We start from the raw sequence: 27,641 nt of genomic DNA, 5'->3' as shown, positions 1-27,641 counted from the left end.
TATATCAGTTTTTTTGTTATTCATTTCTGAATTATATTGACTTTGAAACATCACCATATTGTGAATGCTTAAACATCTGTTACTTATTTACAACCATAGCTTTTTTTGCTTAGCAATAAATGTTTGGGTAGCAGTGATATTTTTGAGTAGGTACATGTAGGAAGGGTAACAAAGGTTATTTTCTTAAGGTGTAAATGGATTTAAAGATTAAAAATATCTTTAACAATATATTCATTTTGTGTGCCCCTCATCCATTCAAAGATGTCTTTCATTTTTGTTCCTGCTTCAAGACGGTGACAATTTGGAAAGTTTGATTTTATTAGGTCTGGAAGAGAGAAGTAAAACTCGGGAAGGCCATGTGTCAAAAGTCCAACCACTTGGACCGACCTTTCATTGTTATTTGTTAATGCTGGACCTCCTGAAGCCCCGTGTTCCATGAAACAGTCAAACAACAATTTGGATGGTAGATTATAGCCAAGGTAACCTTTGTTTACAATATCAGGGTTTCCTCCATTTTCTCGTATAACTGCCCTACACAAATCAAAATTTTGTTGAGAAAAAGCGTGTGCAGCCCGCAATCTGTCTGAATCCGGAGCTATGATCTTACATTTTGGATCTAAATGTTTCTTCATCACACCTGAAGGATGACCATAGCCAACTAGCGACACATTTGTGACGCGCATTTCACTTATATCATTCACACATAGGTTCATTTTCATTGGTAAACCACTTAGAGTATCTCCTGCGATTTTAAGAACTGCTACATCTAACTCTTTATTTTCGATAAATTCTTTGCTCACTCTGTAAACGGTAACACATGGTGATATTACTGATTCATTGAAGTTTATAAAAGTGTCATCACTTTCAAGCCGACTGAAGTCACGATTTCCTGTGTTATGAGGGTCTGAAACAAACAAATTATATTGAAATAAAGGACCTCCACTGAGGTCCAAAAGCCGACATCTTGATATTTTGATCAACTGGGATATGTGAAACAGAAAGACATGCAAAAATCAACTAAGAAATATCCTTAGAGATAAATTGAAAATCATACTTTTATTCATTTTTAACCGGATTTGAGTACACTTTTCAATTTAACACTTTACAATTTTTGGTCATTTTTCAAATTAGAAAAAATGGAGCGAGAAAATGATCTGAAATTTTGCACACAAGTTATTTGTCAAGCCTTACATCAAATAGAACATTATTCTCAAAAATATATTTCCAGTTCTCTCAAATAAAAAAAAAACAAACTCAGTACAGTCCCTTTAAAATGTTGAAGATTTAAAAAAATATATATCCTTCAAATATTCTGTGTTTATTTTTACATTCATCTTTGCTTTTCCATTGCTTCATCAACAAACTTCTTTGTCTAAAACCTTTCTTTGTGACCAAAACAGGTTTTATTTTAAATATTTTTCACAAGACCAAAGGGTCATTATCATTGTAAGTCATTCATCTAAGTACAATTGCTTAAGTCTTAAAATTGCAGTTGCGTAAATTGATTTTGAAATAAGCCAATGTTTTGTCAAATTATCAAATTTTTGTATATAAATACTCTCACTATCCACTTTACATTCACATGCATATTTAACAATTAAGTAATTTAATGCATACAAAATGTAAATGTAATTAATCAACTGAAACCTTAAGAAGAAAAAAAACTGACTCTCATGAATAATAGAATATCATGTAGGCATGATAGTTTCTAAGAAGAAGATTTATTAAATTTCATTGTGAAAATGTATTTTTAGCTCTTGTTACTGACTTGTGCAAAATACAATTTTTCTTGACATCCTCATAAGCATTATTCCTGAGAAATTTTATCTGAATTTGGGAGATATGGTCATTCAAATCAAGTATAACTATGGACTGAAAGCATTTATTTATATCTACTTAGGATGTATAAATTTCAAATGAATGACCATCTTCAAAAATTTTTTCTTAAATTTGTTGATAGAAAAGTTCACATTCTTAATACTTTACCTATCACCATGGACACGACATGTGATGCCGTCATCACATACTTGGTGCCGACCCTGAAGACAGTTCCGATGATGTTACCGGCAGATATGAGAGCTCCTACTGATTTCATTTGTTCACCTAATGCAGCTACCATGCTTTGACTAAGCGTATCGTCATTTTCTTTCTTAAACGGCTGACCGGAGGATAGAAAACTTCCTGGTTGTGGTTTACCGAAGTCTGGCACAATGCTCGACATTTCTCCTAGAATAAGTTAAACATAGGTTATTTCAAACAATGTCACAGCACATTATACAAATAATAACTTACTGACTTGCTTATTCAAGCTGAATATGAAGGTTTTAAAAAGTTTTTTCAATCACATCTCCACCATCAACGCTAACATTTAAGTTTTTTTGAGAGAATAGACACAAGGTAAACCCTTGCAATTCTGCTTGATGCCTTTAGCAGTGGGTGGCCTTAACCACTTGAACTCAGAGAACGTTCCTTGAATCATGAGTGAAGAAAGTAACTACTTATACTTGTAAGTGCAGGAAGAAAGTGCTTTTAATAGACTTGCTCAGATGTAGAACAGTTTTAATATTCTGAAAGTAAAAAGCAAACAATCTTTTTTCAATTATGTGAACTAGCAAAATATTGTTATTACATACATACCTCTTACAGTAGGCGATTGATTATAACTTGGAAAGCCACTGACTTGTGTAGCGGGTCCAATTGCCATATTTGATATTGCAACTTTTCCTCCATGAATGTTGAAAGAACCAAAGCTTGTAGCTCTACTGCTGGACCCATCAAGGCTATCTGATGCAACATTACTGGAACCTATTTGAAAGGAAAAATTGTATTGCAATTATCAATACAGGGCGAAGTCAGGCGAAAAGTTCGCAGTAAATATTTTCACTTCGCCCTATATGATCTGAAAAGCGAAATTTTAGTCGCCCCAAAATCTCTATGAAATGTCTGACATGTATATTTCTCCACTCGATAATACTGCCTGGTGGCAGATTTATTTGTGTAATCTGACGAAATTAGCACAAGCGCTGAAGCGTGGCCATAGCGACATTTGGAATTCACACTTGGAAACCCACATCGCTAAAAATAGCCCATTGATTATACGGTAAATTAAAGCTGTGAAAGACCCTGATATGAATGCAGCAGATGATAAAAAGCAAGGTAATTGATAATTTAGTTACCTTAAACATATATTTGTGTCTTATTTACAATATTCCCTGTATGTTTTGTTTGATTCACAATATTCCCTATATGTCCTGTTTGATTTACAATATCCCCTATATGTTTTGTTTGATTTACAATTTCCCTTAAATGTTTTGTTTGATTAACAGTATCCCATATACGTTTGCCTGTCCATTCTTGTTATCACCATTACATTTATGATAGTAATATTCAACATTAAAACTGATGTAAATTGATAGAATTTGGATAATTATTATGAATTAAAGAACTTTTCTTCTTAATTAATTGCATTTAAAAGTTAGAGTCAGAAACTGTTGAATCTAAAAAAAAAATTAAACAAGAGCCACCGCCGGGCGGGGGCAACGCTCGACTTTTTACTTTCTCTTTTGTTTGTTTGTTTCATTTTACGCCTTTTCCCAACAGTATTTTAGTCATATAGGCGGGTAGTTCCTAACCATCGTTCCTGGAGAGTTACACCAGTACTAGACTAACTTCCTCCGCGCTAAACTACCAAAGCATCTCCCGGGGATCGAACCCACGCCAGAGAGGTAATTGGATTAGAAGTCATCGACTCTAACCCCTCGACCACGGAGGCGGTTTTACTTTCTTTTACTTTCTCTAAAAGCAAACAAAGAAATGTTTGAACAAAATATTACATTTCCTTTTTATAAAATTAATCATTCTGTATTGTCACATTAGTTTACTAATTTATATATATATAAATAGAGACACGCAATTCGAAGTCACGTGGTGGTGTCACGTGGTGAAGTCACGTGGTGGTGCCACGTGGAAGTCACGTGGTGGAGTAACGTGGTGAAGTCACGTGGTGGAGGCACTTTTGGAGTCATGTGGTGGTGTCACATGGTGGTGCCCATGGAAGTCACGTGGTAGTCATGTGGTGGAAACGCGTAGTGAAGTCACGATAAACAACAAGGTCTTGTCTTTAAGTATGTTCTGTTATAATATGAAGTTGATCCCTTCAATAAAAGCAAAGTAACAGCCAGTTACAGCCAAAACAAAGTCAAGGTCATTAATGAGTGAAGGTCAAGGTCTGTCGGGTTATTTTTAAGGGTTATCCTAGAAGATTATTATGTTCAAGTTTGAAGACAATCCATTCAAAAATAAAGATACAGCTAATAATAGCCAAAAACATGAAAATTTCAATAATTTGACCTTCAAAGTCAATGTCATTTATGAGTGAAGGTCAAGGTCTGTCAGGTTATTTTTAAGGGATATCCTTGAAGATTATTATGTTCAAGTTTGAAGACAATCCATTCAAAAATAACAAAGTTACAGCCAATAACAGCATGAACAAGCAAAAATTGGGACTTTTAACCTTGAAGGTCAAGGTCATTTATTGATGAAGGTCAAGGTTAGTGTGGTCTACTGAAAGGTCTTGTCCCAAAGGTTGTTGTGGCCAAGTATGAAGACAATACACCAAGAAATAAACAAGAGGGCCATTATGGCCCTAGATCGCTCACCTGACCCATCAAACTCATCCGAACAATTACCTAAACAAGCATTCTGACCAAGGTTTATGACAGGTGAGTCAACAAGAGCTGTCACAGGAGACAGCGAAGCTCGACTAATGAAATACTGGACGCAGTAAGGAGGACAAAACTATGAAAAAATTATGTATAATTATGTATTAAGTTATAGTAAAAAAATAATATTTGTTAACATAAATTCCAAGATCAAGGGGAATAATGCTAGAAATAGTCATGCTAGAGTTATGGACCTTGTCACACAACATTTGTGTAATGATAAGAAACATATATTTGAAGTTTGAAGCAGATACCTTAAAAAAAGAAAAGAAGCTATTATATTTCTTAAAGAAAATCCTAAGTTCAAAGAGAGATAAATCTGTAAATGTTGCATCAAGAGTTATGAACAATGTCACATAAAATGTAATTGTTGATAAGGAATAAGTATTTGGAATTTGAGGTAGATACCTTTAAAAATAAAAAAGTTATAATAAAAAATAACATTTTTCTAGTAAAAAAATCTAAGTTTATGGGGAGATAATTCTTGTAATATTGGTGCTAGAGTTATGAACCTTGTCACATAAGATGTGGATGATGATAACGTAAACATATTTGAAGTATGAAGTTGATCCCTTTAGAAATAAATAAATAACAGTAAAAAAAAATATTTTTTATGGAAAATTCTAAGTTCAAAGGGAGATAAATCTGAAAATATTGGTGCTAGAGTTATGAACCTTGTCACATAAGATGGGGATGATGATAACGTAAATACATTTGAAGTATGAGGTTGATCCCTTAAGAAATAAAGAAGAAACAGTAAGAAATAGTACTTTTTGAGGAAAATTCTAAGTTCAAGGGGAGATAAATCTGAAACTATTGGTGCTAGAGTTATGAACCTTGTCACATAAGATGGGGATGATGATAAGGTACATATATTTGAAGTATGAGGTTGATCCCTAAAGAAATAAGGAAGTAACAGTAAAAAATAGTATTTTTTAAGGAAAATTCTAAGTTCAAGGGGAGATAAATCTGAAAATATTGGTGCTAGAGTTATGAACCTTGTCACATATGATGTGGTTGATGATAAGGAAGATATATTTGAAGTTTGAAGTTGATACCTTAAGAAATGACAAAGTTATAGTGAAAAATATTTTACTGCACCAAAACTTTAATCTAAAATCTGGACGCGGACGCCGACGCCGGGGCGAGTAGGACAGCTCTCCATATACTTCGTATAGTCGAGCTAAAAATGTGACCACTACAGTGTTAACAAGGATTATCCATATTTGTATGGCAGTGTGACCTAGTTTTTACCCAGGTGACCCATATTCAAACTTGACCTAGAAATCATCAAAACAAATCTTTCAGACCAATTTCCAGGATACTTGGATCAAAACAGTAGCAACTAGAGTGTTAACAAGATTTTTCTATTTTTAGCTCCGTTGACCTAGTTTCACATGCGATTTCGAACTCATCCGAGCAATTACCTAGACAAGCATCCTGACCAAGTTTGATGACAATCGAGTCAAAATTGTAACCACTAAAGTGTTAACAAGATTTTTCTATTTTTAGCTCCTGTGACCTAGTTTTTCATCCGAGATGACCCATGTTTGAACTCATCCGAGCAAGTACCTAGACAAGCATCCTGATCAAGTTTGATGACACTTGCGTCAAAAATGAGACCGCCAGAGTGTTAACAAGATTTTTCTATTTTTAGCTCCTGTGACCTAGTTTTTCATCCAAGATGACCCATGTTCGAACTCATCCGAGCAATTAACTAGACAAGCACACTGACAAAGTTTGATAATGATTGGGTCAAAAATGTGACCACTATAGTGTTCAAGAGGTTTTTCTATTTTTAGCTCCTGTGACCTAGTTTTTCATCAGAGATGACCCATGTTCGAACTCATCCAAGCCATTGACTAGACAAGCATTCTGACCAAGTTTGATGATGATTGGTTCAAAAATGTGACCACTAGAGTGTTCACAAGGTTTTCTATTTATAGCTCCTGTGACCTAGATTTTCATCGGAGATGACCCATGTTCGAACTCATCCAAGCAATAATCTAAACAAGCATTCTGACAAAGGTTGATGATGATTGGGTCAAAAATGTGACCACTAGTGTTCACAAGGTTTTTCTATTTTCAGCTCCTTTGACCTAGTTTTCCATCCGAAATGACCCAGTATGAACTCATCCGAGCAATTGACTAAACAAGCATCCTGACAAAGTTTGATGATGATTGAGTCATAAGTGTGACCACTAGTGTGTTCACAAGCAATTGTAGACGTACGACGGACATTCACCGATCCTAATAGCTCAGGTGAGCTAAAAAGTTATGATCCAGGTACAAGTTTGCGGACGGCAACGCGACTATAACAATACCTGTCCTTTTTTTTTCAAAAAAAAAAAAAAAGTCGAGCTAAAAATTATCTCCCCTTGGAACTAGAGGTGCGCGGTTTAACCGGTATACCGGCAAACCACAGTCCATGACATCTGCGGTACGTACCGCGGTACAGACCTGGAAAACCCATACTTTTAGCTCTAATTTAAAGCAATTACAGATCCCTAAAATGTACTAAATTAAAAAACTTTTTCTGTTGTATATGTTAATGTTTCTTTGAGTTAACCTTTTTGCAAACAACTTTCACTGACTATTATCATTCTTCGATAGTTCTTAGCGAAAATTGAATGCTTTATCGATTACCGCATTTAAGTCAGAATTGTCGACTTGAATGATCTCAGTTGAAGAAGCAAGAATTGTCGACTTACATTTACTTGTCCAAATATCGCTTTTTGATACGAAAACTAATCGTAAAGATTGATAAGGCCATCCTTAATAATATATATGTTTGCTATTGCCGACCCAGAGTTATAAGGAGTGGGTCGGTAGGTAGGCTTTTTTTTTTTTTATATATAATTTTTACTGAACATAAGTTAATACGCTTAGTACGTTGTAACAGATTGTGGAAATTTGGGCTACACTATCATCATCGGCAAAACTAACATGTTAAACACAGTCAAAAACAATAAAAAACATGTTCACTAGTAATCATAACATGAAATAAAAAAAATGACTATGTAGACATAAATTCAAGGATGGTCAAATTACCGATGTGATAAACTAATCCTGCCTTAAATTCCCGTACGAACTGGAAAAATTATAGTGGATCACCAGGACATTTCGTTCTCATGGATGCATGATCATTACTCAATTTATTACAGGTCTGTAAAAAATAACACACGCAAGATTTGTCTCCTATAATTTCTGAATGGCGGATCGTTAAAATATTTCATTGTTAGTTCCCGAAAATTATTGCAGATTGTTGAAATTCCATAGCGCTAAAAGACACAAAAACACTCGCACAAAAAGTAGCATCCATAGATAAAAGGAATATAATGTTTCCATTGTTAAATATAAATACAAAATTTACACACGAAATGACCTCTGACAAATGACTGGTCGGGCTCTTCTTGAAGAATCTGTTGAATCTTGATGTTTACACACCTGTAGTTGTTGCCGAATCATCAAAGAAATGCCGACACTCAATTGACTTTCCACCTCTTTTTATATATCAGAAAAAAAACTGTTCATTTCTTTTTGTCAAGGAATGATTACACATGTTTAATTATTGCTCAAGGTAAAAAAATGTTGGATATTTATCGTGTCAATTATTGACATAATTATTAATCGTAAGTGGCATTTTGACATGGAGTTTAATTAGACGTATGTAAATCTGTGATTTTGATTGTGATATTTTATTTACATTTTTTTGATCTTGAAGATATTTTTGCAATAATTGTGTCTGCTATTCAAAACAATAATGCATATAAAATGACCACAGCTTCCAAATAATTATTTTTTTCGGTAAATTTTATGACAGAATCCCCGCTGCTACCAGAAATGTTTTATTGCATGGGCTAAAGTATTTAATCTGTGTCGGCAGTCATAAACAAACAAACATGTACTCCAAAGCACATTAAAATTACCCCACATTGGTAAACTAGTGACCATATAAATGCTTCACAAATATTCATTAACTGAACAAACATTATTTTTAATCCCGTTTCCACACCTTAATTTGATACTTTCTATTATTAGTTAATTCGACTTAATTGCCGCGCGCATGAAGTACTGCGTGACGTAAGGAAAATATCCTTCCCTGGTTGGTTGCTATTTATGTAAATACTTTAAATAGTAACACACAGAATGCCCTCATGAATGATCACTCGTTACTTTACATATTAAATGTGTGATTTTCCTCCAATTTTATTTTTGTTTTCGAGGGAATTTTTTAGATGGAATGCCCTTGCTGATTTGGCGGAAATAAAAATAAATCTGATTTTTTTAAGCTGAAAAAAACTTTTGAGTCGGGGCATTTTTGCTGGGTCGGCCGGCAATAGCAAACAGATAATTTTTTAAGAGTGGCCTAATTCATGAGGGCATTCCTTGCATAAAATTAGGGTGTTACTATATAAATAGCGACCAATCAGGCTAGGGGTTTTCCTTACGTTACGCACTTACTGCATGCGCATGGCAATTAACTAATTATAGAACGGCGTAGAAACTGGATTAAAAGTTATGTTCGTTCAACTAATGAATATTAATTAAGCAGTAACATGGTCAGCTGTTTCTATGTGATATTTTTAATTTGCTTTTGGGGTACATGTTTGTTTTGGTTTTTGACCACAGATTAATTAAATACTTAGCCCGTGCAATAAAAAAATTTACAATAGCAGTTGGGACTCTGTTATAAAATTAACCGACAAATAATATTTGTCATCGGCTAACATGCATTTGACCTATTATTTTATTAATCAATAAGCAACAAAAACATTTCATTTTTCCATTTTAACTATGCAATTTATATAACAGTTGTTAAATGTTGAAAAGAGACCAATATGTAATAAACAAGCAAATTCGTTGAATTTATATCCCCGCCGAGTACTGGTTATTATTAACACAACAACTGAAGACATAAGGCTTTTTATATATTAATCATGCATAAACTTGTAATATTCTTTGAACTTGAAGCCTTGTACCTTCAAACAAGAAGAATTTTTTAAGTTTTCACTATTATACATATAAGGAAAATCTATGACCCCCTGGAGTGGGGCCAATTTTGACCCCAGGGCTAAAATTTGAACAATTTGGTAGATAACCTATAGGTTATATCATATACCAAATATCAAAGCTCTAGGCCTTGTACTTTCAGGACAAGATTTTTTTAATTTTTTGCATTTTTGAAACTCCTTTTCTGGCCCTGTGACCTACTTATGCAACAGACCGGAACCATTTGATCAACTTTGGCAGGGACCACCCTAGGATCATTCCTGTAAAGTTTGGTTGCTGTGCAGTCATTTGTTTCTGAGGAGATGTTGTTTAAAGAAATTGCTGACGACGCACGACGATTCCATCGGCGGGGGATAAAAAAACAACAACAAGAACTGATCCATGACCCAATTCATTTATGATTGTCAACATGCGAAAGTACCGGATTTGAAAAAAGTTAAATGATGCTTTGATTAATCTGTATTTTATAGATCTGCTTAAAATTTAATATTGAAATTTCTATACCAGCCTACCTTGATACTTATAATTTTAGGGATTAAAAATTAAACCTATAGCATACAATGAAAATCCGTGGTATACCGCGGTTTATGGGAAAAAACCGTGGTATTTTCTTTCTGGCGGTACCCAACTCTACTTGGAACCTAGAACTTTTTTTGAAATTATTTCCTGAACAAAAGCCAATTTTCCTTTACAACAAATTTTTCTGTTATTGGTGTCTCTATTTTCTAATTGGCTTTTTGTAACCGTCCTTACTTGATGATTGAAGGCTGGCGAATATCCAATCCTCCAATTTGTAACATCTCCGCCATACACATTAAAGGACGACTGTCCTGCTGGCCTATAGGAAGCTACACTTTCAGGAAGATCATGAAACACATCACCATGGTCATAGGCAGTCCTACTGAATGATATTTTCTGTATGAGCTCAACCGTGGCAGGTTTAGCTTCTGCATTTGCTGGAATGAATAAAATGGAAGGCAAATTTACATGCTTATAATAGTTGTTATAACAATACCTGTCCTTTTTTTTTCAAAAAAAAAAAAAAAGTCGAGCTAAAAATTATCTCCCCTTGGAACTAGAGGTGCGCGGTTTAACCGGTATACCGGCAAACCACAGTCCATGACATCTGCGGTACGTACCGCGGTACAGACCTGGAAAACCCGTACTTTTAGCTCTAATTTAAAGCAATTACAGATCCCTAAAATGTACTAAATTAAAAAACTTTTTCTGTTGTATATGTTAATGTTTCTTTGAGTTAACCTTTTTGCAAACAACTTTCACTGACTATTATCATTCTTCGATAGTTCTTAGCGAAAATTGAATGCTTTATCGATTACCGCATTTAAGTCAGAATTGTCGACTTGAATGATCTCAGTTGAAGAAGCAAGAATTGTCGACTTACATTTACTTGTCCAAATATCGCTTTTTGATACGAAAACTAATCGTAAAGATTGATAATTCATGAGGGCATTCCTTGCATAAAATTAGGGTGTTACTATATAAATAGCGACCAATCAGGCTAGGGGTTTTCCTTACGTTACGCACTTACTGCATGCGCATGGCAATTAACTAATTATAGAACGGCGTAGAAACTGGATTGAAAGTTATGTTCGTTCAACTAATGAATATTAATTAAGCAGTAACATGGTCAGCTGTTTCTATGTGATATTTTAATTTGCTTTTGGGGTACATGTTTGTTTTGGTTTTTGACACAGATTAATTAAATACTTAGCCCGTGCAATAAAAAAATTACAATAGCAGTTGGGACTCTGTTATAAAATTAACCGACAAATAAATATTTGTCATCGGCTAACATGCATTTGACCTATTATTTTATTAATCAATAAGCAACAAAAACATTTCATTTTTCCATTTTAACTATGCAATTTATATAACAGTTGTTAAATGTTGAAAGAGACCAATATGTAATATACAAGCAAATTCGTTGAATTTATATCCCCCGCCGAGTACTGGTTATTATTAACACAACAACTGAAGACATAAGGCTTTTTATATATTAATCATGGCATAAACTGTAATATTCTTTGAACTTGAAGCCTTGTACCTTCAAACAAGAAGAATTTTTAAGTTTTCACTATATACATATAAGGAAAATCTATGACCCCCTGGAGTGGGGCCAATTTTGACCCCAGGGCTAAAATTTGAACAATTTTGGTAGATAACCTATAGGTTATATCATATACCAAATATCAAAGCTCTAGGCCTTGTACTTTCAGACAAGATTTTTTAATTTTGCATTTTTGAAACTCCTTTTCTGGCCCTGTGACCTACTTATGCAACAGACCGGAACCATTTGATCAACTTTGGCAGGGACCACCCTAGGATCATTCCTGTAAAGTTTGGTTGCTGTGCAGTCATTTGTTTCTGAGGAGATGTTGTTTAAAGAAATTGCTGACGACGCACGACGATTCCATCGGCGGGGGATAAAAAAACAACAACAAGAACTGATCCATGACCCAATTCATTTATGATTGTCAACATGCGAAAGTACCGGATTGAAAAAAGTTAAATGATGCTTTGATTAATCTGTATTTTATAGATCTGCTTAAATTTAATATTTGAAATTCTATACCAGCCTACCTTGATACTTATAATTTTAGGGATAAAAATTAACCTATAGCATACAATGAAAATCCGTGGTATACCGCGGTTTATGGGAAAAAACCGTGGTATACCGTGGTATTTTCTTTCTGGCGGTACCCAACTCTACTTGGAACCTAGAACTTTTTTTGAAATTATTTCCTGAACAAAAGCCAATTTTTCCTTTACAACAATTTTCTGTTATTGGTGTCTCTATTTTCTAATTTGGCTTTTTGTAACCGTCCTTACTTGATGATTGAGGCTGGCGAATATCCAATCCTCCAATTGTAACATCTCCGCCATACACATTAAAGGACGACTGTCCTGCTGGCCTATAGGAAGCTACACTTTCAGGAAGATCATGAAACACATCACCATGGTCATAGGCAGTCCTACTGAATGATATTTTCTGTATGAGCTCAACCGTGGCAGGTTTAGCTTCTGCATTTGCTGGAATGAATAAAATGGAAGGCAAATTTACATGCTTATAATAGTTGTTTTGTGAAATCATGCAAAAAAGATAATTAGGACATATACATGTACTGATGTAAGCAAGAGGCTCAACTTTATGGTTCCTTGATCTGGTCTATCATTATTATAACGACAATGAATTTACAAATATAATATTGCTATTATTTGCCTTAAGGTATTAAATTACCTAATACCAAGTGTCTGTTTAAAATGTAATGTGACTTCCCAAAAGTATCTACATTGTATACAAAATAAACCATTACATGTATATGTTAGTTTGCTGACATTATCAACAACAATAAAAATTGTGAAGATTGCAGCATTGCAGCCATAAATGTGTATGTGACATAGTAGTACATAGTAGATGGAAGAATCAGAACTACTTTCAATTTGCATATGGTATGCAGATGCTGGTGTTCTTTGGCTCCCGGCAGATTAAAAAAAGTAACTGCATGGAAGAGTGGTTAAAACATCAAACTGTTAATCTAAGGAATGTTGGTAACATAGGTTCAAATCCCATAAGGGGCAAATTGTTGTTTCCTTGTGCATAAAACTTTATAATTGCTATGTTTGGTTAATTAAAATAATGGATAAGTGATTGTTTCTATAAGCTTATGGTTTCATACACAACGTAACTTAAAAAAGTTCTGTATTAAAACAAACAATAAACATAGACAAGAGCGATCAGTAATCACATGTGTCGCCTCATGATGGCCAATTTCATGTTGGGACAAATTTTGTGACAGACGGACAGTGCACAACTAGACTTGGTACTGATCATTCCTGTAAAGTTTGGATAAAATTGCAGTAGTTTTTGAGGAGTAGTCCGGTCAAGCTTTTGCTTATCTGGCAACACAAAGAAAAAAACACCTTTTTATCAAAGGGCCATAACTCGGCCAAAAATCATTCAACCGGAAAACCCGTGCAATATGCGCAAGGACTTGAGCTACAGATCAATCCTGTAAAGTTTCATTGAAATTGCATTAGTGGTATAAGAGAAGTAGTCCGGACAAACTTTAAAATTAAAAATTATTAAAGGGCCATAACTCTGACAAAAATCATTGAATCGGAAAAAGCTGACAATATGCACAACTAGACTTGGTACTGATCATTCCTGTAAAGTTTGGATGAAATTGCACCAGTAGTTTATGAGCAGTAGTCCGGACAAGCTTTTGTGTATTTGGCAACACAAAGAAAAAAACACCTTTTTGTCAAAGGGCCATAACTCGGCCAAAAATCATTCAACCGGAAAACCCGTGTAATATGCGCAAGGACTTGAGCTACAGATCAATCCTGTAAAGTTTCATTGAAATTGCATTTGTGGTATAAGAGAAGTAGTCCGGACAAACTTTAAAATTAAAAATTATTAAAGGGCCATAACTCTGACAAAAATCATTGAACCGGAAAATGCTGACAATATGCACAACAAGACTTGGTACTGATCATTCCTGTAAAGTTTGGATGAAATTGCACCAGTAGTTTATGAGCAGTAGTCCGGACAAATTTTGTGACGGACGGACGGACAGACAGACAGACAGACGACGGAGAAGTGATCCCTATATGTCGCCACTATTTCGTAGAGGCGACACAAAAATGGCATAGTTTGAAAACCTTAAAGAAGATGTAACATAATTGTTAATGCGTTAAAAAACAAGAGGGCCATGATGGCCCTGAAGTCGCTCACCTGTATATAGGCCCCCGGAGTGGGGCCAGTTTAAATCCCAGGGCTTTTATTTGAACAAACTTGGTAGACACCCATTAGAAGATGTTTCATGCTAAACATCTAAGGTCTAGCTGGTCAAGTTTTTTCTTTACACATATAGTTAAAAACAATGACACACCTGGGGCAGGGCCAGTTTTGACCCAAGGGCTTTTATTTGAACAATCTTTGTAGGTACTTACTAGAAAATGTTTCATGCTTAATATCTAAACTCTAGCTATTCGGGTTTTTTCAAAGAAGATTTTTAAGTTTTTGCTATACACATATATGGAAAATCAATGTCCCCCGGGGGCTGGGCCAATTTTGACCCCAGGGCTTTTATTTGAACAAACTTGTTAGACACTTATTAGAACATGTTTCATGCTAAATATCTTAGCTCTAACTCTTTTGGTTCTTTAAAAGAAGATTTTTTAAGTTTTTACTATATGCATATAGGGAAAATCAATGACCCCCTGGGGCGGGGCCAATTTTGACCCCAGGGCTTTTATTTGAACAAACTTGGTAGACACCCATTAGAGGATGTTTCATGCTAAATATCTAAGCTCTAGCTCTTTGGGTTCTTTAAAAGAAGATTTTATAAGTTTTTACTATATGCATATAGGGAAAATCAATGACCCCCTGGGGCGGGGCCAATTTTGACCCCAGGGCTTTTATTTGAACAAACTTGGTAGACACCCATTAGAGGATGTTTCATGCTAAATATCTAAGCTCTAGCTCTTTGGGTTCTTTAAAAGAAGATTTTATAAGTTTTTACTATATGCATATAGGGAAAATCAATGACCCCCTGGGGCGGGGCCAATTTTGACCCCAGGGCTTTTATTTGAACAAACTTGGTAGACACCTATTAGAACATGTTTGATGCTAAATATCTTAGCCATAGCTCTTGAGTTCTTTAAAAGAAGATTTTTTAAGTTTTTACTATATGCATATGTAACCGGGGATAAATGATTGAAGACTTGCTTCTATTTCATCATTTTATTGTCGGACATACAAAAACGAGCCTACAAACAAAATACAAAGGAATTACAAATAATTGATTTACACAATAATAAAATTACACATTTCATCCAATTCATCAATGGAAAAGAATAAATATGACATTAGAAATATATAAATTCTTACCAGGATCAGCATACAAGAACTTTCCATAAATGATGTTCAAGTTTACTATAATAAGTAACTACTTTTATCAACAACTATACTGTAAAGTAAGTTATCAGTTACTCGTATAATGTGGAACTGGCGAAGGGAAATATTTTACTTAAGCAAGAAAATGTTTCGCGGGGATTTTAGGGTCATGCACGTGAAATATTAGTGAACACATTCATACAACCTTTCAACTTACAGTGACCTCTCATACGAAACAGACTATACAAAACATTACCACAGTTAGGCAAACAAACGACGAGACAACAGTTTAGGCGAATACCAACCAAATACAACATAACACGGAGGATACAATAATTACCAGTGATAAACAGAAAACGATACACAGGTTACACATTCCCTCCCTTTAAGGAAATGGCTCCTGACATTTCCATAACTCAGTTATATTTTAGTTTCAAATAAAAACATCAGGACATAATCATCTTCAATAAATCATAATTATGTGTATAATAATACACAACAATTATGTTTATTTCTTGTCTTTATGAAATGACAAATATAAATCTATTGATATCTTTATTTATTATGAATTTTCAATTGTAATGTGAAATTAATAAGTTAATTTCTTTAATTGAAATAGGTTCATATATATGATTCAGCTCTATATTCAAATAAATCTATTTACAAATATTTACAATAGATAGACAAAGTTGCATCACAGTACACTGGTACTAGTATGCAATAATAAATCCGTCATCCTCTCTAATACTTCAAGATCAACTTCTCCACATACAAACAACAACTTGTTCACATATGGCAGATGTGGAGACAATTTTTTTTTTAAATTTTTTTTTAAAACTGTATAAACACATGAAAACATATATGATTTGTTCAGACATAGTTCCTAGTTATTTCTAAAATAGAAACATTGATAAATCAGGTTTACTGACCTTAATTTCTGTGAAGAAATTAATTAAGTAAATTCAAAATTTTACATTATATAATAACATATGATAATCATACAAATACTTCCAAATCTTGGCTAGGATTTGTTACAATAGGGGTAACCCATTCACCGTATCTCTGCGGTGGGACTCTGCGCCTTACAGGACGAGGACTTGGAGGTGGAGGTTCAGGGTCAGGTACTGGGGTGGAGCCAACTTCCTGATCACTTACCAAATTAGTCTCAGTCTCTGATTGCGGTGATAAACCATCAATTCTTGAAAAATGGTCAGATAGAGTAATGGTCTCTGCAGAGGGGTCACTCTGAAATGATTCCAGAGCCTTTGAAGGTTCTGGGGTCACAGACACAGTATGTTTAGACCTACTGGACTGTTCTTTAGGACGTTTCTGAGATCTTAGTGGTGGAGGTAGGTATAATGTTTCGGTATTATCTGAATCGGAATCAGTGGAATCCTCGATTTCAGTGGACAGAGTATCGGCTGTCGACCTGAACTTATTAGGAGTTCTCTTGCGAGAGCTGCTTTCTGGTCTAGGTTTGATACTCTCCTGTTCCACAAGTTGTGTAAAAGGATAGGGAAGTAACATATTCCGGTGTAGAGTCTTAATTGGGCCCTTCTTGCTTTCTTGCTGAACTCTATACACGGGAATGTCAGGATTGGGTATAGAAAGGACTATATAAATTTCCTCATCCCAACGATCTGACAACTTGTTAGTCCCTTTCACTCCAACTTTCCGAATCAGTACCTTATCTTTTTTTTTGGCAGCCATCCTACCAGCTTCTTCTGCAGCCCTGCGGTATGCTATCTGCAATCTCCGATGGAGTTTTGATGCATAAGAGGACTGATTCCCTGTGTGCTCTTCTGAAGGATCTGTGCCTAAATAAGCATCTACAGGAAGCCGTGGGTGCCAACCAAACATCAGAAAGTGAGGGGCATATCCGGTTGCATCATTTTTGGTGGCATTGTATGCCTGAACCAATGGACCTATGTATGCCTTCCAGTCATACTTCTGGTGGTTTTCAAGGGTTCCAAGCATTTTCAGGAGTGTTTGGTTCCAACGTTCAGCACCTCCATTTCCCATGGCGTGATATGGAGTAGTTCTGGACTTCTTAATGCCAGCAATCTTGCATAACTCCTGAATGGTGCGACTTAAAAAGTTGCGACCTTGGTCACTATGCAATTGCTCTGGGAACCGGTAGTATTGAAAATACCCTTCATAGAGTGCCTTCGCTGTGGTAGCTGCAGTCTGGTTCCTGCATGGAATAGCCTGTGCGAAACGTGTAAAATGGTCCACTATTACAAGGATATTTTCAATACCACCTTTACTGGGCTCAAGCTTTAAGAAGTCTATGGAAACCAATTCCATTGGTCTGGTAGTATGGATAGGTTTCAGTTCGGCGAAAGGCTTGTTACATGGCGTCTTACGCTTGATACAGCGGTCGCATCTCTCAACCCAACTGAAAATGTCCTTTTCCATACCAGGCCAGTAAAACCTTTGTCTACCAAGCCACAATGTCTTCTCTTTGCCCTGATGCCCGGCATCATTATGAATACCTTTCATGGCGATGTTCCTATGTGATTCAGGAATGACAAGCTGTTTGACTTGTTGACCATCCAATGTAGCGGTTCTGTACAGAATATTATTTTGTATGAAAAGCCGATTTGCTTCTCTAATGTACTTCTGTACAGCAGGTTGCTTAATACCGGTATCTTTCCCCCTGGGCAGGGAACCGCTACGTAGGAAGTTCATTACAAGACTCAAAGTACTATCATTGGACTGCTCATTAAACCAATCGATGTTTGCAATTGAATCAGTAACATCAGCCTCTTCAGTGGCCATCTGAAGGGCTGCTGCACCTGAAGTACAGTTGATGATAGGAGCAGAAATAATAACTGCTTGGTAGATAGCCTTAAGCTCATCCTGAAAAATATGTCGTCTGGATAGGCCATCAGCATCCATGTTATGCTTACCACTACGATATTCCATAGTAAAATTGTAGTTGGCTAAGTCTGCAAGCCATCTATGTTGTGTGGCATCTAGCTTAGCTGTGGTAGTCACATAGGTTAAAGGATTGTTGTCAGTTTTGACGACAAATTCATTTCCATATAAATAATCATGGAAATTATCTGTAATACTCCATTTAAGGGCTAGAAATTCTAGTTTATGGGCGGGGTAGTTACGCTCACTTGGTCTGAGGCTACGACTTGCGTGTTAATGCAATTACGCGTGTTCCTTACCATCTTGTAGGAGAACCGAATCAAGACCATGGGTGCTTGCATCCGTGTGCAGGATAAATGCCATGGAGTAATCAGCATAACCTAATATTGGTGGGGATACTAATTTTTCATTGATAAACGCAAAGGCCTTTTGTTGTGCTCCACCCCAGACCCACTTAACTGGTGTTTTAGCCTTTTTCTTAGACCCTTTTGATCGCTTCTTGTCACCATGACCTTTTAAAAGTTCGTTCAAGGGTTGTACTATTTGGGCATAGTTTGGGACATATTTACGATAGTACCCTGTAAATCCAAGGAATTGTCTAAGAGTTTTTATATTTATAGGGACAGGCCAATCTTGTACAGCTGAAAGCTTATTTGGGTCTGTGGCAATACCATTGGCAGAAACAACATGCCCTAAATATGTAACTGAAGACTTGAAAAATTCACACTTGGAAGGCTTGACACGCAAATTATGATCACTGAGTCGTTGAAAGACAGACTCTAACCTGGAAATATGTTCCTCAAAAGTGGAAGAAAATATTAAAATGTCATCTAAAAAAATTAAACATTCTTTGAGATGCATATCACCCATACATTTTTCCATGCAACGCTGAAAGGTAGCGGGGGCATTTGTTAAACCAAATCCCATATTATTCCACTCATAGAAACCTAAGTTTCCTATAGAGAAAGCAGTTTTAGGCTTATCACATTCTGCTAAACCAATTTGCCAGTATGCAGAATGAAGGTCTATTTTAGAAAAATACTTTGAACCAGATAAGACATCAATAGTGTCGTCAAAGCGTGGTAACATGTATGCATCTTTGCGTGTTCTGTTGTTTAACTTACGCCAATCAACACAAAATCTAAGGGCACCTGTAGGTTTTCTCACAAGAACAACATTTGAGGAAAAAGGCGAATTAGATTCCCTTATAATATTGGCATCTAACATTTCTCTGATGTGCTGCCTAACTTCCTCATATAAAGCTGGAGGTATTCTGCGATACGGTTCCTTGAAAGGAGTTTCATCTTCCAATTCTATATGATGTTCAATCAAATCAGTGGTTTGGATTTCTTTAGTAGATGTACAAAAAATGCCCTTCCATTTACAGTGTAACTTCCGAAAACCGAACACCCATGGGACTTGTCAAAAAGTTCGGATTTCAGAGGTTTCCGGAATTCAGAGGTTTATGATAATGTGGACAAGACTAAGCCACTTAATATAACTAAATGTCAAGGAAGATGTGGCCATTACTGTAATATCATATATAATAGTCTTTTAATCAAGATAAAGATGTGCATGAAAAGAATACATTTTTATCTTACCTGCAAATGCTTTTGAATTTCTATCAGTTTGTAGAAATGTTGTTAATTGCATAAACTTACATATCGTCCGATGCTAGTTAATTAATTATTACATCAAATGCAATAAAATCCCTAAAGACGTTTGTTGCATACATTGTCCCAACTAATTGTCATTTAATCTGCTAATAAACACTTCAAATTAACTGACCGCCGTAAATTACTTTGATTAACCAATCACTTCAAACATACCATTTCACAGTTTGTGAATTTAACGCGTGTCAAATTACACGATCACCGCTAATAAGTAAACAATCGATAGGGAGATTAAATCTTCCTGCAGGGTAAACATTCTCGATTTACAATGTATTTCACACCTTTGGAAATTTCCGGTTTTTGGAGGTAAAATTGCATTGATTTGACTCTAATTTTACGAAAATATCGTCCGGAATTCAGAATTTAGAAGTTCCGGAATTCAGAAGCTTTATATTAATAGAAAATAGAAGGAGAAAAATCGGGACCGAAAAAATTGTTCGGTTTTTAGAAGTTTCCGGATTTTAGAAGTTCCGGAATTCGGAAGTTACACTGTACCAAGAACCTGATAAAATCTTAAAGTTTGTTCTGGTGTTAGATTGGAAGAATCAACTGAAATGTCCTCGATTGGAGGTTCTGAAGGAACATCAGGAGAAATATAAGAAGAAATATCATCTATCACTTTAGCTTCTGTAATAGTACAGATTTCTGACTTGGGTTTGATAGTCAATACTTTAGCAGTCATGTTACAAACCTTGACTGATATTTTTGCAGAAACAGCATTATGTGTTTTGATGACACGTGGACAAACTGTATACCCTTTAAAGATTTCAGGACTTTCAGTAACTACAGAACATATAGACTGATCAAGATTCCTAGCAATGCCATTAAGTGTGATACTCTCAAATGGAGGTATTTTTACACTTTTCTTTCCACACACCTTTACAGGGTAAGTATGAGAGTCAATACTATCCATAGCCATTTGCCACTGTTCAGGAATAGATAATTCCTCAGGTACTTCCTTCACAAACATTTTACAACGGCGAAGTACATTTGTTCCAATAATTATTGGACAAGAAATATTAAAATCATTGTCTGGTATTACCAGAATAGGAATGTCAAGGTTAAAAGAAGATAAAAATGGAACACATACAGTTGCTTCAATATAACCTGAATATTTCAATGAAGAACCATCTGCAATAGAGAGAGTAAGTCCAAGTGAATCTAAAGCTTTTAAGGTAGCCTTAGGATTTAAAGTCTCAAATGCAGACTGACTAATGGTAGAAACCATAGAACCTGAATCAAGCAGACATTTGAAGGTATTTCCATTTACAATAACACTGTGTTCATTTGCAGGTCCAATAAGATTCTCTACAATTGAACTATGTTGAGTCCTACTTGATTTATTTACAAATGATTTGGGCTCAGTGACACTAAGATTACCAACCTCTATTCTGCCCGCAACAGAGGCGGTTATCAGTTTGATTGGTTCGAATCCCGAGGGTTATATCTACCATGACCTCTGCCTCTACCTCTAGAATAAGATCTAGAACTAAAATTTGTGTTGTTATTGTTGGTGTTGCTTGTGTTTGTGTGAGAATTACTGTTTTTGTTGTTGTTACTGTTATTGTTGTTGCTGCTGCTGCTGTTGTTGTTGTTGTTGTACCTGCTTTTGTTATTTATGTTGGTTCCAAAATTATTGTGTGAACTTGACCTGAAATTAGAACTTCGATTTTCTAATTTCTGAAGTATCAAGTTAAATTTGGAATCTATATTTGCTTCAATAGTATCTTTAAAAGATGAAAGTTTAGATTCCATATTGGTTATTTTAGAATCCAACTTATTTTCTAAAGCAGACAGTTGTTGCTCAAAAGAAGATTCAACAGACAATGGTGTATGTTTTATTGTATGCTTAGTTGATGGGACAGAAGACGTTTGAGTAGGATTAATAGAAGTCTCTTTTTCTACTTTCCTTATCTCTCGAACTAACAAATTGTAGTCATCAAGAGAGTCATACTTATGCCTAGTCTGAAATTTCAGCATATCAGAATATAAACCTGTCCAAAATTTATGACGCAAAATGTCATTCCTTGCTAAGCCTGGGAGTTGACCTTTGTCAATAATAGACTGTAAAAGGGTTTCTAACCTACATGCATATGTAGTTACCGACTCATTGGGATTTTGTCTACTATTAAAGAATTGAGTCAACAAATCTTCCTTAGTTGAAGCCTCTGAAAACATAACATCAAGTTTACCTAATATTTCTTTGACAGTTGCATTTTGACCTAATGGTACTGTCATGATCCTAGCTGTACCCCTTAATGATCCCCTAATAATCTGGAGAACAGTAGACCTTGTTAAATCCGGATTTGTCAACAGACATTGTACTTCATATCTCCAAACAACATATGGAACTTCACCCTTAGGTAAAGGTTCATCTCCTGAAAAACAAGGAATCTTGGGAATGACTGAATGGGGCATTGTTACCTGATTGGGAACAGACAAAGAGGGACCAGGCGTAGAAGCCATAAATTGATTTGCAAATCCAGATCCAGCCATAGATCCAGTTGCTAATGGGTTACCAAGACTCAAATTTGGCAAAAGAATAGGAGGAGGAATACTAACCGAAACCTTAGGTTTTGTACCTGTATTGGCAAATAATGGTGCCCCTGTACCAGAAATATCAAATGGCACAGTTGGTATGGTAGATGTGGACGGAATAGTATCCTTAATATGTGGGGGCTTAGTCTTGGGTATAAGCATATATCTGTCCTCAATGAATTTCAAAATTTCCTCCATATCTGGCTGAGGAGAAGTGCTATCCAAGCTAGATTTATTTCCTTCTTCAGACATGTTATTGAATTGAATCCACTTTTTTTTTAGTATCAGTAGACTATAAAGTATCTTAAAATATACAGCACTATGCTATCAAATAGTAATCACAGCTTTATGTAATTACAGCTATGTATTAATATCAATATAACACTCTGCTATAAATAATGAACTCATGTATATATGGGTCAATATTGGATAATATAGGGCAAACTTCCAAATAAAAAAATCAATATAGATCTATTTAAAACACAAAAAAGTTTTTGTTTTTTTTTTGTTTTTACACTATTTTGGTATTCAAACTATTTCCTGTTATTATTACACCCTTTTTTATTATTAAACCTTAATTTCCAACTTTTATATCAATCATACTCCAAATATTGTCATATCAAAATAAAGAATTGTCTTAGAACTAGATCAACATAGCGCAGGGCTGAAAATTAGCGGTCGCCCACGGCGACTTAATTTGTAGTTGGGCCACCAAAAATTTCAAATAGTCGTCCAGTCGGCGACTAAAAAAATCGGCTGATAGATTAAATTAATATCCGCCATTAAATCAACTCATGTGAAAATTCAAAGGAGCAAATTGGCTCCAAAATTATTAAATTTGCTCAAGAAAATCACGATTGGCTCAAACTTCCGAAAAGTATTACTTTTGGAATCTCCAGTCTAAATTTAGCATTTGCTAATTTAAGAATGGAAAAGTACACATTTGGTTTTCCATTTTCAATTTCCGCTTTACCGCTTCTTATCTCAAAACACAGCGACACAGTCTACTTCTTGTGGGTCATTGACTGGTTTATATTTTTACCTCCCCTTCTGTATTAAATATCGATATGAAAAGTAACACAGTCTAATACACTGACCCTCGCCGTTTGTTTACATCAGCTGATAAATATGACACTAATTGTAGTGAACATACCTGGCAGTTTGTTGAATATGCATTGGAAAATCGGGTCTAAATATTTAATATGAAACAATAAGTAGCGGCATCCCAAGATTACTCAAGATTATCGCTAATCAAATCAGAAGTTTGGGTATGAAATAGCGACAAATTATGTTCTGCAGTTGACAACTTGACCTGTTGACGGTAAGTTTGCATTCAGTAAATCTTATCGTTGTTGATAACAGATCAAAAGAAAATATTGGTTAAGAGTAATGGTTGTTTTTTTATGTTTTTTTTTTGCATTTTTTTTTTCTTCGGGGGATGGGGGCTGATTGCCATTTTATTCTAACCTAATTATGCCTTTACAAGAAATTTATTTGACATTTGGCTTTACAGAGAATTCCTTGGAAAAAAAGATTGACCTTGATTTGGCTTAAAATCAAATTTAAGTTTTGTAACCCCTAAAGCTCTTGCAAAAGTGTTCATTTATAAATGGCTTATGACTGTGAAATATTAAAGAAAGATTCAGTTAAGTAACATACAAACAGAAAATGCCTTCAGATAACTTATACTGATTCCTGTACAGAAGTACATGTAATTTAATTCCTGAATTTTCTTTAGTTTAGAATTTTCAATATCATTTTCTTCACTCTTCTTACTTTCAAACTTGTTTCTTCTGTATTATTTCAGATACAGATAGTCTTCAAGCCAAATCTTTGTCATTAACCAAGCAAGCTGAAGCAGCAAATTGGAATGTGTTTCTGCTGTTACTGTCATGCCACTGACTTAACCAGGCAAATGTCATAGCTACTGAGCTGGAAGCTTTTATGATTATTGACTGTAAATTTTATAAGTTTGATGTGTTAATGTGATAAAAAATGTTGGTACCAAAATAAAAGTGGACATTATAGTTTATGTTTTTCTAAATACCTCATGCTGTACCATTTTGCCTTATTTGAAAAAAAAAAATACATGCACGCAATTTTCGTTGCCAAAAAATTGGCTAAAAAAATATGCCAGTGCTAGCCCTTTTTCTGTTCATAATTTGTTGGTCCACTGATATATTTACTGGGCCACCAAAATTTTACAGTCAGTGGCCCAGGTGGCCACCAAGCTTAAATGGTTAGTTTTTATCCCTGTAGCGTGGGAAAATATTTGTAACATACGTCATTTCTTTTTCCTACAAACTAGGTCAATTGATCTATTCAATACCTGTATCTATAGTCCGTTTTACACAAACGGTCAATCAAAAACACCATCAAATAAACCGAATCCGACAAAAAATAAAACCAAACACGATATTTTTCTCTGTTACCATTTCAATCTTTTCATTCATACCGTGAGTGCATTTATTGTATTAGTATGGAAGTGGTTTGGGAGAGAGTTTGGGAAAAATTGGACACGGACTAAGTACATCTAATACAAATCATTGGTTACTGTGAACACCAGAACAAATCAACTTTGCTTAAATTCTATGCTAAACGGTTTCTAAACCATGATATGTACACAAACACAAAATTCAACACAAACATCTATATGTACAGACAATATTTGTTACAACTGTATAAAAAAATACTTCTTACTTACGCAACATATTCACTCAAAAATATAATGTGTACTAGATATTGTAAACGAACCTAACTTTCTGTTTGTCAATTTAAAACAATAAAACTTTACTGTTAAATGATATATGTAAGTTTATCAAATGATAAAAAAGAAATAGCAAAAATTTAATATAGATGTCAAGAAAACAAGCAAACAAAAATATTCGTAGGAAAGAAAAATCTTCTTATATCAAAAATTTACATGTAGTGTACTGAAACGAATAATGCCTAACTGAAGATAGCCTAACTTTGATGTAAATAAACTGTACAGTATACAAGTAGATTCTAATAATTTAACTACCGAAGTGACCAAAATAATTATATAGAAAGAGTACTTACATTACATCCTTAATCCAATAAAATATACACACTTTTCACTATAAAACACATACATGTACAAATACACAAAATAAAGTTCACACACACACACTAAAGTTCCTGCACGTGCATAGTCGAATATGTCGTCCTCCGCGATGAAAATAGTTCCACGGCGATCCTTTCTTGATTACATAGGGCTAGAAAACGTAAGTTTTCTACAGTTTATAGACTTTTGGGCTTTATAAAATGGAATGTAATCATTATAATGGGTAAAGAGCTCTTTAAAAGGGGACAGGGGGAATATACCATTATGATGCGTAGAGTTGTACCGGTACGTGCCAACGTCACAAGTTCACAACATCCGTCTATCTCCAACTTGAAAAGCTGTTAAGTTTTCTCGGCTGGGGCGTACCTGGAGCGGTTGTGAAAGACTGTCCATCGACCCTAGCTCGTATAGTGGTGAGTATCCCCGCCTGTCACGCGGGAGACCAGGGTTCAATTCCCCGTCGGGGAGCCATTTGTAACCGGGGATAAATGATTGAAGACTTGCTTCTATTTCATCATTTTATTGTCGGACATACAAAAACGAGCCTACAAACAAAATACAAAGGAATTACAAATAATTGATTTACAAAATAATAAAATTACACATTTCATCCAATTCATCAATGGAAAAGAATAAATATGACATTAGAAATATATAAATTCTTACCAGGATCAGCATACAAGAACTTTCCATAAATGATGTTCAAGTTTACTATAATAAGTAACTACTTTTATCAACAACTATACTGTAAAGTAAGTTATCAGTTACTCGTATAATGTGGAACTGGCGAAGGGAAATATTTTACTTAAGCAAGAAAATGTTTCGCGGGGATTTTAGGGTCATGCACGTGAAATATTAGTGAACACATTCATACAACCTTTCAACTTACAGTGACCTCTCTTACGAAACAGACTATACAATAACATTACCACAGTTAGGCAAACAAACGACGACACAACAGTTAGGCAAATACCAACCAAATACAACATAACACGGAGGATACAATATACCAGTGATAAACAGAAAACGATACACAGGTTACACATATAGGGAAAATCAATGACCCCCCGGGGCGGTGCCAATTTTGACCCCAGGGCTTTTATTTGAACAAACTTGGTAGACACTCACTAGAAGATGTTTCATGCCAAATATCTAAGCTCTAGCTCTTATGGTTTTTTAAAAGAAGATATTTAAAGTTTTTTCTTTCGGTTGCCATGGCAACCAGAGTTCTGCATGGAATTAAATTCTTTGAACAATTTTTAAAGGTGACCACCAAAGGAACATTCCTGTGAAGTTTGGATGAAATTGGCTTAGTGGTTTATGAGGAGATGTCATTTAAAGTAAAAGTTTACGGACGGACGCCGGACGAAAAACGATCACAAAATGCTCACCCTGGTGTCACTTTGAGACAGGTGAGCTAAAAAGAGAGTAAAAAATCAATAATGATGTAATACGATCAAACTGCTGTTTAGGCAATAAGCTGAAAGCAAAGTAGTTAGTATTGGCATTCACAAATGCTGCAGCAAGTAGCTTCTTAGGATTCTCTCCACAATCGACCACCACATCATGCCATCCCTTTAACATCTGGTATACCCTCCATTGTACCTATAAAATATTGGACAGGTTATATGGCCATATATTAACAGTTGATTTTATATAAAACCAGAGACGCTTGGCTAGTTATATTGCAAACAACTGTTTGTATAGCCCATTTCACCAGCCTTTCGTAATTTATCGGAAACATTTGTAGACACGCATCACGCGGGAGTTTAAGTGCTAATATGTTTGACCAATGAAATACTGGTTCTCGA

At 35.2% G+C, this 27,641-nt stretch overlaps 1 protein-coding gene and 1 long non-coding RNA gene across 2 annotated transcripts; one reads left to right on the top strand and one right to left on the bottom strand.

The window, feature by feature from the left end:
• Window positions 1-77: 77 nt before the first annotated feature.
• On the bottom strand, window positions 78-27,429 carry LOC132729826 (uncharacterized). The gene is made up of 5 exons (XM_060715657.1): window positions 27,285-27,429; window positions 12,585-12,785; window positions 2,638-2,805; window positions 1,987-2,226; window positions 78-904 (listed from the first exon to the last, which is right to left on the bottom strand). The coding sequence occupies exons 1-5, from the start codon at window positions 27,412-27,414 to the stop codon at window positions 201-203; spliced, it is 1,443 nt and encodes a 480-aa protein (XP_060571640.1). The 5' UTR covers window positions 27,415-27,429; the 3' UTR covers window positions 78-200.
• Window positions 23,855-24,770, top strand: LOC132729835 (uncharacterized). The gene is made up of 2 exons (XR_009625677.1): window positions 23,855-24,066; window positions 24,553-24,770. It is a non-coding gene; the product is annotated as an uncharacterized LOC132729835 (long non-coding RNA).
• Window positions 27,430-27,641: the final 212 nt, after the last annotated feature.

The sequence above is a fragment of the Ruditapes philippinarum genome, unplaced genomic scaffold, assembly GCF_026571515.1.
Source record: "Ruditapes philippinarum isolate M1 unplaced genomic scaffold, ASM2657151v2 ctg2896_1_1_1_1, whole genome shotgun sequence".
In the NCBI taxonomy this organism is placed as follows: domain Eukaryota; kingdom Metazoa; phylum Mollusca; class Bivalvia; order Venerida; family Veneridae; genus Ruditapes; species Ruditapes philippinarum.
Note: the sequence above shows the minus strand (reverse complement) of the source record. Positions and strands in the feature narration are given on the sequence as shown.

Coding starts and splice junctions, on each gene's coding strand:
- LOC132729826 (XM_060715657.1), bottom strand. CDS start 27,414: ATGTTAAAGGGATGGCATGATGTGGTGGTCGATTGTGGAGAGAATCCT. Junction 2,806..12,584: donor TCGCCAGCCTCAATCATCAA/GTAAGGACGGTT, acceptor CCTTTCAAATAG/GTTCCAGTAATGTTGCATCA. Junction 2,227..2,637: donor TCAATCGCCTACTGTAAGAG/GTATGTATGTAA, acceptor AACTTATTCTAG/GAGAAATGTCGAGCATTGTG.